Source organism: Serinus canaria, chromosome 2 (assembly GCF_022539315.1).
Source record: "Serinus canaria isolate serCan28SL12 chromosome 2, serCan2020, whole genome shotgun sequence".
Lineage (NCBI taxonomy): Eukaryota > Metazoa > Chordata > Aves > Passeriformes > Fringillidae > Serinus > Serinus canaria.
Window position 1 is genome coordinate 86,651,604 of NC_066315.1, and position 13,310 is coordinate 86,664,913.

General features: G+C 35.0%; 1 protein-coding gene across 4 annotated transcripts in view; it reads right to left on the reverse strand.

The window, feature by feature from the left end:
* Nucleotides 1-506: 506 nt before the first annotated feature.
* Nucleotides 507-13,310, reverse strand: part of PTPN3 (protein tyrosine phosphatase non-receptor type 3) — a 172,752-nt gene continuing 159,948 nt past the window's right edge. For all 4 annotated transcript variants that reach the window (XM_030228777.2, XM_030228771.2, XM_030228806.2 and 1 more), the window contains 3 exons: nt 12,330-12,475; nt 11,581-11,716; nt 507-7,725 (listed from right to left, as the gene is read on the reverse strand). In XM_030228777.2, coding sequence (XP_030084637.2) covers nt 7,648-7,725; nt 11,581-11,716; nt 12,330-12,475 — 360 coding nt within the window. In that variant the 3' untranslated portion in view covers nt 507-7,647. The remainder of the gene's footprint in view (nt 7,726-11,580; nt 11,717-12,329; nt 12,476-13,310) is intronic.

The window sequence follows — 13,310 nt, forward strand, 5'->3', positions numbered from 1 at the left end:
GAGAACATGTGAAATCCCAAGAGGAAGGGCAGGCTGCAGATTTCATACGTAGGAGCAAAAAAGAAAATCTGCACTTGAGCAAAAAAGAAAATCTGCACTCAAATGGTTATGTGGCCTTGCATGACATGACTGCAAAGGTTTATTCATCTAATTAATCAAGACAATCCTTTTTCATATAGCTTTGTTGCAAGTGAAATATTCCTAAGAGTTTGTGACTTGCTTGGTTTCTTTTTTTTACTGCAGTATATAGACCAGACATTTCCCATACAAGCTTGATCGCTTAGATAAAATTCAAGCTGGATTAATGTGTGATTTCTTAGATGATTCCTTTCCTGTCAAAAAGGCCAGTAACTTTTAAATGTAATTCTTATTTACTTTTTGAATAAGCCACAGTAAAACCATATAGCCAAAAATGCTTTATTTGACCATTAGCCATATAACCAATATGCATAAAATGGTGGGTATATTTTTGTTCAAAACAGTTCCAAACCCCAAGAAAGCTCTACTGAAAACATTAAACAACCCTTTATTCCTATAAAAATAAAAAAGAAAAATTATACATTCAAGAGGTGTCTACACTTTTAAACAATAAATTAAACTTTGTAATATCAACATCAATTTACATTTCAAATGATTTAAAAGAAAAGTACAGCTTAGGGTTCAAAATAACCTCTTTCCTTACCTTCCAAATACATCAAATACATTCTTTTATTCCTTTAATGCACTGGCACCTAAGATCTTAGAAGAAACTATAGAGTGCTACAGGAAAAAGAAAAAAAAAATTAAAAACCTCCAGTAGAGTCCCTAAATAGATATTCTCTTCCAAGATTTTGCTGACAAAACTCTCTGACAAAAATGCTAACTGAACTTTTATGAAAATACAAGCTTAGTGACTAGAATAGTGAAATTTTCTTCAAATCTTGCAAAAAAAAACCCAAACAACTTCAACTTTTCCAACTGTTATGCAATTTATCCCACTACTATAAACACATTTCCATATCAGTTGTAATCAAGGTCAGTTTTAACCATTACATTGTTTGTGAGAATTAATGGCTGGCAGATTTTTAAAGCTTTTATAGGAGTGTCCCCATTATATACCTTGTATTTCTCTATTGAGGTTACACAGTGCAGAGAGAAAACCTTAATAAATTATGTTTAGTGCTCACTGCGCAGGTTACTGGAATGTAAGCACTGATACTCTTCATTTATTTTGCAAAACTGGGATTAGAAATAGATTTACATTTGAGTGCATACACCAATTCCCCACCTAATTTCCACAGACAGTAATTCAGTTCCTGCTGAACCCCAAGTTTTCAATCATGTATGCAAAGCTCTGAATTACAAGGGCCCTGATCAGGACCAAGCCAAGTGCTGCCACACTCACCTGCTGGTTAACTGAAGCAAATGAAGCCCACTGCAATTAACACTGCTGGGCTGAGCTTTTTGGGTTTTTGGAATGGAGTGCTTTGATATCCCTGCAAACCCATGCAGATAGACCTGATCTCACTTTGAACTAGACTGCTCAAGTTAGGTAATACAAGTACAACCCCACAAAGATCAATGTAGGCTGTGGATTTACCATGCAGGATATTTCAGTCTCTTTCCCAAAGGAAGGCAGCCTTTTTTCCTTACTTCCTGAATCAGGACTGCAACTAGCCATGTGCAAGAAAGTTGACAAATAATGAGGCATTTGGGCTGATGATGCACTTTCTGTGCTTTAGTGGCCATACTGCACGCTAGCTGAGAGCCAATTTGCTTTATGACTAGGTAAGCTGCCCCCACAGATAAGAAGGTACTTCTAGCAGCTAATCTTTGCATCTTGTAAGAAAAACTAATTTTTTTTTTCCTTTTACAAGGAAAATGTACTTTTACAAGGTACATTTTGTACAGAATTTGGTAAATAGTCATTCCTTACTGGAAGATTTATATTTTTTTTAAATTTTTTTAAAAATTTTTATTTAAAGCATAAATTCTAGCTTGGTGCAAGAATACTTCCTGATGCTTAGGAGAGCAAGCTCCAAGGACTATTTACAAAATGTTTATACTGCAATAGACTGATAGAAATATGATGCTACTCTGGCTTAAGTTGGTAACTGATGTAGGCGATGGGTTTAATAGCCCTAACAAAGCATCTTCCTCTTAAACATGCAGGTCAACCTCAACAGGGTTGCAAGCAACCTCAACAGCAGGGCAACCCAGCCAAAATGCAGGTTCCATTTATGTCTCAGGAAAAGACATCAAATGAAAACAGACAATATCATTTCTAAGAGGAAAATTTTTAAGGGTTTTTTTTTAATATTACTTAAGAGCACAAACCAGTAGATGAGGAAAATGTTCCACTTAATTTTTGTCAAACCCACCTAGAAAATAATTTTAAATCCTACGACCAACAGTATGGCTTTTTACTAAAGAAATTGTTCTAAGAGAAATGATGTGTTTAAAACAGAGAAGTGTTTTAAAGGGAAAAGAGTAAAAAAAATAATACCTTTTCCACCCCTACTTTATCTGTCAAAAGCATTTTCATGTTCACAATGTTTGATTTTTTTTCTTTTATATTTAAGTTAAACCCAGGTCTTATCTGCTCCAAGGAAAACATTTCTTACATGCTTTTCCATATAGCTTTATTTCGACCACTGCTAGCAGCACTGTTTAGAAAAGAGATCAGTTTGAGACTGGTCTGAACACCACACTGGCCCTTAAGCAGGTGAAAGAAAAATATCCTTTCTAAAGCAACAGTAACATCACTTTGCCTGCCTGAGACAAAGCCAGTTTCACACTTGGAGGAAACCTCAAAGGGATTTTATAAGGCAAAACAATAACATTTCAAGAAACAGAATCATGTAAGTCAAGTAAGCAGAAGTTAAACAGTTAACAGCAAACTGAAGTGTTTCACTAATGTCTATTAAAATAAACACTTTACTATTTTAAATACAACTTTAATGAAAGGTTAACCTGCATCTAAACCCAAAATAAAGCACAAACTAAGACTACTCTGAGTCAAGTAGTCTGCAAGCAAATGTCCCCTCTTGAGATGAATTCGTCTTAAAAAAAAAAAAAAACAAAAGGACAACAATATTTCCTTCGGTCTCTTACAGTCCATACAATTTGTTTTTTCCCATATTACTGATCCTCAGCATTTGAACATTTGCTCTTTATATGAGTGGTAAGAATGCTACTGTCACAGTAGCATTGAGTAGCAATGTAGCACAGTAGTCTGAGCTGAAAAATGGTTAAATCCATTGATATTATGTAGTACTTCTTCTTTTGATTCACAGAAACTTACTTTTTCTTTAGAATGACAGGCTTCAAGATTGTAGATATTACTGTTTGAAGCTTATACAGTGTTATGTACTCTAAAACTAAATCATATTGCATTACAGCTGTATATTTAAACTGTTAATGTAAACTACAGTTAAAACAGACAGCTATTGAGATGGCTGAGCACTATCAGTGTCAGAACTTAAATGCAAGAAACCCATATAATCAAATCATCGTTTTATATAATGAATTAATCATTCACTTGGCCTTTGAACAAAATATTTAATGAAACCTTTACCTTCTATATAGCTTCAATTAATAAATGCTTTTAACCAAGTAGACTGGTTGTGGGTTACGAATCAAAATATAAACATTCCCCAGCACATGTTTTCTGGAAAGGCTGAAAGAACTAAATAAACTTACACTTAAATGCTGCATTTCAGGATAGAAAAATAAAGCCATTATCAGTGAAACAACTATGTTTAAATTATAATTGACTGAGTATGAACCATGTACATCTATTTTTAACATTTATGCATTTAGCCTGACATAAGAATACTGTCTACAGGGAATAGCTTTTTTGTAAAAAAGTATCATACTATAAAGCCAATGCACAGTTCATTATAAAGTCCAGAACTAGAGTTCTTTTAAAATAGATATATATTTAACCACTTTAAGTACTGCATAGGAGGAAATATGAGGCAAAAAAGGAAAACCAACACTTAAAAAACTGAGTGTATATGAAGACTTATTGCTGAATTTTTGGGTACATTTTGACTGCATACAATTTAGTATCAACACCTAAAAGACAGGATATTAAAAGCAAACCCCTAGATTGCAATTTTTTTTTCTTTTTTTGTAAAACACCACCACTATTCAAGGTTTGGTTGTATTTTAATGACTTGTATTTCATACATCTGGTTACACAAAAGGCATTCATGGTTTAGGGCACTGTTTTTCTTATTTTTAACAAATAGCAAGACTTGTCTTTTTCACCTCTATCTCAGAAGTGTTCCCCTTTGAGATTTCTGAAGACACACTGAATAGGCAGTTTAGTTACTTCCACATCAAATATAAAGCTACTAAGTTAAAATTTGTTTAATTCTGTAGAAATAAATGTTAGTGTATTTCACAGTGATGAAAACATCAAGGGTTTATTGTTCCCTCTTCATCCACCACCACCACACCAGACATTTTGAATACTTATTTTCATGACCATGCCAGCACAGGAAAAATCAAGGGTAAAATGTTTAAGAAGGTTATACAGAATCTTTTCTTCACAGCATCTTCTACCACTTGCCAACTGCTTGGCAATTAAAATCTTTGGGCTCACAAGTTTTAACTCCCACCAAAATCCCCCCAAACCAACCATTTAAATCTTTATCTTTGTGATTTCCTAATTTTTGTGAAAACAAAAGCCGGCAGTAAGATGTTTTCATAATTATGCTTTCATTGCAAGATCAGATCTAAGGCATACTTAATTCAGTGCAAAGTCATCACACAACAGAGATAAGACAAAACCCCTTCAATTCTCCCATATGGACCCAACAGGTACATGTGCAAAACCCAGCAAGACTGAAATAAAGATGGACACAATATACAAGATACTTGTGTAGTTAATATTTCCTCCTAGGTATTAAAAAAAAAAAACAAACAAAAAACTTATAGAGCTTACTATTTATATAGCTTTGAGCATTCTCTCTGTGGCCAGCAATTTCAAACAAGTTATTAAAATCCAAGAGCTCCCCAATAGTATTACCAAACCCATCCAAGTTTACCAAAACAAGAGCAGCATTTGTTGTCACAATATGACAGTCATCCTCTAAATGCACACATACGAACCCAAGTCAAGCCTATACCATGTATCTTGAGACTGGAGTTAGACAAGAAATACATTTACAGTGCTTTAGTAGGCACATATTAAATATGAAGATACATAAATAGCAATTGGAATATAGGAATAACCTTGAACACAAAGAAATCATGAGTACTTCCACGAAAGACACGGATGTCACAATGACGCTCTAAATATTTTCTTACAATTTATTTTCTTGCCTTTTTTCACTTCTTGACAAACTATTAAATGCAAGTCATTTAAAAGCCAGCTGAAAGGGATGACTCTGGACAGGGGACCTGGGCAAGGGACCTGGGCAGGGGAATACTTAAAAAAATAAAAGAGATGTTTTAACAGACAGGCACACACGTAACAAAGCTTCCCAAGTAATATGTGCACGTCCACTACCACTTAACATTTGGAGTCACTGACTGATTAAGCTACCTGATACAATTTAGCAAGATAAGAGTGAACCAGTCTTTTAGTTTTTAATCTATGCCCAATCAAGCAAGATGACAATGATCCAAAATATTACAGAAAACTCCATTCAAAGTGAAATTTGGAATGCACTATGTAAAGATGAGCACAAACCTATTCACCATTCAACCAAACAAAGCCAAGAAGGTTTCCATGTTACCAACTACTCTGCACATCTCAATTAAAACTCTTTAATTGAGATGTGCAATCTCATCTCAATTAAAGAGTTTTAATTGAGATGAGATTGCACATCTCAATTAAAGAGTTTTGATCAATAACCAGTAACCAGACATCCTCTTCAGCTATAGCTAAAAATGTAATCTTGGAGAAAGGATCAAGCCTGAAAAAGACAAGTCAGCAATTCAGCTCATCCTACATGCACTTTCTAGTTACCTCTTGAGGGAAAAAAAAATAGACTTCCAGTAACATGAGAGATGCATATTGTACAGCTGTGATAGTTTCTATAATGAAACTCCAGCTATAAATGATAATATCCATAATACAAACCATAATTCTAAAATACATTTGAATATGTGTGTGCATATATACCTCTCTGAAAAAAAAATTATCTAATTTTTTCTTTATACATATAAACATCTGGCTAATATGCCCCATAAAAATTTTTCCCTATTTAGGACTAATTTTTAAATAGCAGAGTTTTAAACAGTCCCTTATAATATTTTTTAAACACTATTAAAAAATTAATAACTATCTCAGGTTAATCAAAAAGCACACACAAAATAATTTAAGTTTATACAAATGTGGTTATACTGTTCAGAAAGTCCAATTCTCCCATCTGAAATGAAATATAGACCAGTGTACCTTAGGGTGAATTATTCATCAATGTACAAATTCATTCTTTCTTTCCATGTAAATCTTCAGGTGAATTTAACTGCATTTCTGATTAAGCAAGAAACACAGTAAATCTGGAGAACTCTTGCAAAAGGGAGTCGTGTTTCGCTGGATAAGAGCGCTTTGATGGAGGGCAGCAAGTCAACATTTTATCACCATCTGAACACTAGCAACACCTGTGCCCTTGTAAGCTTCACACCTTGAAATAGCAGCAACATATTTGATGGGTTCAGTAGTAATTTTTCTTCCAGTATTGGATTCGACTACTTTGCATATACAGTAAGTCAAAAGTCTAGTACTTGTGTGCAACATTATTCCACATTCACATCTGAGAACTCATAAATACACATGGAAACAAACATGACAGAGAATTAAACCTCATTTTAAGTTAAAATATTTTCAGTACACACATAGAAACAGCAGTGAAAACTATAAAGGAGATGGACAGCAGAAACAGAAGAAAAGGAGTGCAATAATTAAAACTGTAAGAAGTAGGTCACTGTCAAAAGGCCAAGTTGCAACTAAAATTGATCAACAGAAGATGAAGACTGTACCATCTGCATAAATGCCTAACTGCAGCATTATTTTCACATCACATACAGTAGATGTGATTTCTAAGCAGCATATTATAACAGCTGGCATACTCACTAATAGATTTATGGTAACTGAATACTAAATTTCTCCAGCTCAGTGTACAGTAGTTATGCATTAGCCTTTAAAGCTCTTCGTCAGCCTTTTAGTCAAGGTTACAGTTCCATGGATATTTAGTATCCCAATAAGAAAATTAAAAATATTCACCTTCAATGAGCTTTCATATGGTACAAATATATTAAATACCTTATTAAGATGAATCATTTCAATAATAGGAGTTTTCCTTTTGCTATTTCAAAGGAAACACAAGGAACTTTGTAACTTCCAAAGTAAAGGGCGTTTTAAGGCAGTAAAAGATGTGTGTTAAGGTTTCCATGATTGTTTATGGTTGTCTATGTGAATAAAGCATATTACACACAATTGCTGTCATATATTTATCTATGTGACTTTGTTATACTGTACATGATTTAGCAATCTTCTTGAGAAATTTAAAGTGCCACAGTTCAAATGTGCTCATCTGTCTTTACATGGGCTTCTAGTCCATTCTAGTTGCTTACAGAAACAAGCCCTTGCCTTACTTAAAGAGCAGGCTTTTTAGGCCAAAAAAAAAATAAAAATCATCCTTCACTGCTGTGCTAACTGGAATCCAGTGGTCGAACCAATCCTTCTTTGTAAACACGAAGAATAGCTTCACAAACAAATTTGTATTGACTCTGTGGAGGAAAGAAAACACAAACATTTATGGATGTTCAGTGAAACTGCTGATTAGACAGTATTATTGAACAGGACTAACAGTTCCACAGCTTCCTTTTTTCCTGAGCAATGACAGGAAAGGATCTACAAGGATGGGAGGAGAAAATCCTACTCCTCTGTCTGTGTTCATGGTAAACAAAGCTGACATTTACTCTTCCTTGAAGGACATGCATTAAAAAATCACACACCAAGGAAAATATAGTTCTCCAAACTAAAATAAATATGTGCTTAATTTTCAGAGAAAAGGAATTATTTGTAAAAACTATGCATGACTTTTGACTAAATTTAATTTGATATTTACCTTCTTTATACTCCTCATATATTTTAAGCAGGGTTTGGTAGTTATCTGATTATTATGAGCATTCTGAACTTGCCAATCCTGCAGTTACATATTTCTGGGCACATTGAAAGTTGACCTATAGGATCTATAGGTGCAACTACCTAACTGAAACCCTTATTTTTTTTCCCCCAAACAACCTACAGTACTGCAGACAGAGTCACTTTATTTTCAAATTTTGATCAGACCATATATCTCCTTTTGTAACAGAAGGGGATCAAAAACTTTCAAATTAATATTTTTGAAGAGCAGCAGCCACATTAATTCTTCCCTCACTCAACATTTTAATCTCAATTAGATCTAAAAGTCTTCACAAATTAGACTTTCTTTTCTGCATTATACTATTACAAGCCTAGCTATTCCACAACCTTGTAATGTAACTGTCTGTTAAAAACAATTAGCCTGTAAGCCTCTTCCTAAAAAGTGATACAAGGAGACCTTATCAATACGACTAGTACAGAACTAAAAATCCAGGTAGCCTAAAGAAATTTTTTTGACTAACACAATCCTGAGAACACAAGGTGATTGAAATGCGAAAGAACTTGCAAAGATCAAAGAATCCTCACTTCTGTGAAACTACTATTGTCAAAACCCCCAAATGAACCTTTTCCTCCAAAGTTTCATGACATATATTCAGAGAAGCAAAGCTTCCCATTTTTCATATCCCCTTTTTCCATCTTTGAAATGTTCTCCCAGCTGCTCTTGTATTGTCAGCTCCCATCAACTCTTCTGAAGCATCTGGAAACATTCTCCCACCATCTCCCAAAGGGCAGGGCTCAAAGCTAACATCTGGACTGTGAAGGACCTTAGGTTGCCTCTATATATCAGCAGTTCGGAATGTTATTCTTGTCCATAACATAACACAATACATTTTCTTTTCAAGTACAGAAAAACTTAAAGGAAAACAGGAAGGTGGAAATAGGTGGAAATGAGTTTTCTGCATCTCGCTTTTCCTGGCTTTTCTTTCAACCTTTCAGTCAATTATTCCCACCTTCAATATCACTTTGTTCTTATTTCTTAATTACCGTGACTTGTCTCTTCACTGTTATTGTCATTTCCATATTTCTACTGCCTGAACAAGCCAGGCGTGGTATTTAGCTCTCTGTTCAATACTTCTGTTAACTTGTGTGATCGAGTTACTGAACAAATAAAAGAATGAGCACTTCAGCACTGCTTCCTCTGACTCAATCTCTGACTACTTATTTTCTTTGCTCTTATCTGTTGGATGTATTCTTACTGCTCACTCAGCTAGTAGCTACTTCTGTTATGTACATCCTAATGTATTCTGTATTGCTTACGTACCTAATTTCTCTTTATTGGTTAATCTTTTTTTTTTTTTTTTAATGAAAGTCCATAGAGTTACACCAACTTTGTTACAGATTCATCATTTTGGTTGAATGATGAATTTGCTTTTTTCTGCTGCTCACGGTAACAAAATTGCTGGTCTTTGAGAAGCTACAGCTTCCACATGATTAACAGCAGATACTAAACTGACCAGGTAATAGCTCCGATCATTTTTTTTGAGTGTGCACTGTCACAACATGTATCTGGCAAATCATATCACCTTAGAATTGGAGCACACACAAAGTCCCCACAGGGCAGCTAAACATGCTCTAGGCAAGGCTATTAAAACTGAACAATCCCTTTATTACAACTGAAGAATCTCAAAGAGCTTCTCCCAGACACCCTAAGCAGGATCTCAAATTTGAGCAGGGAGGCTAGCCGGAACACAGGCATGGGAATGGGATAGAGCACCCAGGATAGATTGAAATATTAACACACAGCTCACTGATATTCTGTTTTCTCACAGTTGAGTGCTTGCTTCTGTGTCTCATTTACAGCACAGAATGCCAATTTTGCTCACTGGCTTTTCACAACACTATCTGACGTCTTCAGAAATAATTAGCAAATTTAGTTTCACAGTATTGCTGCTACAGATCATCCCTTTCCTGACTGTGCTGACAACAAACTGTGTAAGTAAGCAAGGTAAAGAATCCTATTTTAGATATTTCTTTTCCACACCAGGAGTCTGACTGTAGTTGTATTTATTACTAACCCCTGTATTCTTCAGTTATGTCAAAGTGTGGAGCGAAAGGACAATTCTGGCTGATTTCTGTTGTAACAAAAGGGATTCAATCCTCTGGCAAGCTGAAGTTTACCTCAGGTTTTTACATCTGATTCTCAAGAAGAGGACCACTTCTAGAATGTTGAAGCTTGAACTTGTTTAGATAATTTTAGAAACGGAGGGATATAGACAGGTGCAACTCCAGAAGTTAACACTCAGCTTCCCTTAACTTGAAGCTAGTATTCTTTGTCTCGTGATCACCTTTGTCATCAGCTCAGCTTCCACTTCAGCAAGGAACAGGCAGGGCACCCTTCAAACAACTCCCTTTCAACCACTCATTCCCGACCCTCTTCTAGAGGGTGCACTCCTGCTGCAATGAACACGAGTCCCAGCAGCATGCACGGACAAGCTCTGCTCACTGAGCACTCTAATGGTACACAGGCAGCTGCAGATCCTGACACTTTTATGCCCTTTGATGATCCAAGATTTCTCCCGCATCTAGTCATAATGCTAATTCTGCAGTCATTAACCTGTTAATGAATATAATTTGTCTTTTTAAGTTAACTTTTTTTGTAATCAAATGGATTTGATTTCAATGCATTTCAGCCATTTTATCTGTAAGATGGGACAGAAATGCCCAATTGTTGGCTTTCCATGTCTAAATCCCCTTACTTTCATTTCTCATAGGGCATTTAGCTCTCCAAGATAACCCACACTCAGAATTACTGTCATCCAGCCTCTCCTAAAGAAAGAACAATCCTTCATCCGTCTCTAATGTCAATATGTTCATTTCCAAAGCTGACAAAAAATGGCTCTCACAAACTCAAGTTGTCTCACTTTCATCTTAAAATTGCCATCTACTTTCATGTTTCTGTTACTGGCGTGACACAACTTGCCTTTAGTTTTTTTCCAACTGGGCAGTGGCAAAATTAAGAAAAAATAATGTTCTTATAGAATTTCTACTCTGAAGGGGACTTTTGAAAAGCTACTTCCTACTTTTCAAACCAGGCCACAAACACTTTGATTTTACCTTCAACTTAACTTCCTATGTGTTCTGTACTAGAATAAAAAGCAAAATTTTACTCTATCTTCTTGCAGGAAAGGACCAGGAACAGATGACCCAGTACAAGTCTGACATTGGACATTCTAACTAGTTACAATGTATCAAAATCGATTATCTTTTCATGGCAAGATAAGAGATATTTTAAAAATAGAAAAATACATACCTCATTAGCAAAGCAGCCTTTGCCACTATGCTACGTTATGCTAAATTTATTTGATATATAAAGTTTGATATATAATGGCAACTCAAGATTCATACTACTAGATCTTTTATAAAAATTTTGGACCTGTTTTATAACATGACAAGTGCAGTATATTTATAGAAAATGATGCTTCCTCTCTATCACTTACTGATGTTTGCACCATCATAGCTCTCTGGTCTCGCATTTTCCGTACAATATCCAGTGGATAAACAGGCAGGTTCCTTTCAATTAAGCACATGGCTGTTTCCATAGTGACCAACACACCCGTGCGACCGATTCCTGCACTGTGAAACACAACAGGAGAATAGGCTATAAAATTAGGTTTTTACAATACACTGAATTCATGTCACAGTCTTAATACTAGGACAGCCTTGGAAATTACAGGAAGACCCTAGTAAAATCCAAAGAGAGCGCAAAGTTTATTTTTACAGCAACTTCAGTAATATTTTCTGGTAATTACTAAAAAGAAAATATTTTTAAATTTAAATAAAACTAAAACCTCACCTAAAGCAGATGCATTTTTAAACAACTAAACCTCTCAAACTGTACAGGTTTGATATTTTTGTCTTTAAAAAGGTAATATCTAATTGACTGCTTTTATAACACACACTCTTGAACAGCAGGAAAAGAATTTTAGCAGTACCATTCAAAACGAGATTACAACAGTGTAGAGAATAAAAATCAGAAAACAAACTAAATTGCAGATTATCAGATCTGTGATAATTATGTGACTAAGCCATTTCACCAAAAGGTTGCAGGAGAAAGGGAGACAAAGTAAACTCATCCTTTAGATATAACATCAGTGTTTCCATCATCAGCAGTAAATGCTTGTATTGCACAGTTTAACATTTTCATCTCATTCAAGGATCTCTAATGAAAGTTTTAAAACACAAGTACCTGCAGTGAACAAGAACTGGCTCATTCTTTACTCTCTTTGGCCTCATACAGGTCACAAACTCCAAGAAGTCCATGGAGTCATCAGGAACACCATGATCAGGCCAAGCTACGTACTGGAGATGGGTGATGGTGTGCTGTTGTTCTGTCTAAAATACAAAAAAGTTTTTAAAAAATGGCCAGTGTTATGACTCCTGTTTTAATGTTTACTAGATACAAGTCATATTTTTCACAGCAAGTGTTTTCTGCAGATGCAATAAGAAAGTAGAAAACGTTTGTGATTTTAAAATTCAGTGTGAAGTATGGACATGTAATTCTAGGAAAGAATTCATAAGGCACAACCTTTTCTAAATAAATGAGGTATGAATTTTAACTTTTGTCATCTAAACATTTTAATTTTTTGATTTATTGACTGCTGACCTATTATACTTTGACATCATTGATTCACCTGAGGTAAAATGCTGAAAGGCATAAGCGTAAGAGTACTACACAATAGTTCAGAACTGGCTGGAAGAAACTGAGAACAGCAGAACTACTGAGAACAATACCAATATAACAGGGATTTAGGGCTATACAGTCTATTACAAATATGTCTCTGCACACTTACAGATGCAGGTATAATAAAGCTGCCTGCAACACTTGCTAAATCTGGTTTCTGTTAGAAAACAGTACATATACATATATATCATTCATACACACATGCTTATTGTACATATATGAATGACATCTGTATGATCCACAGGAGAACACTTTTCTCTATGGAAGCAACACAATTAGTTAAAAGATTCTGTTGTACAGAGAGTTCTTATTTTGAATTATATGTAAAAACCCTGTGGTTTTACAGAAGTTCTTTCAGTTTAGCTTTTTGTTAATTTTGATTATGAAATCACTCAATCATCTCTGCATTCAGATTGAGCTGAACTGATATGTTACAGATGTAACTAATGGTTAGGGTGGGAAGGAAAAGACCTAAGCATGCAGCAA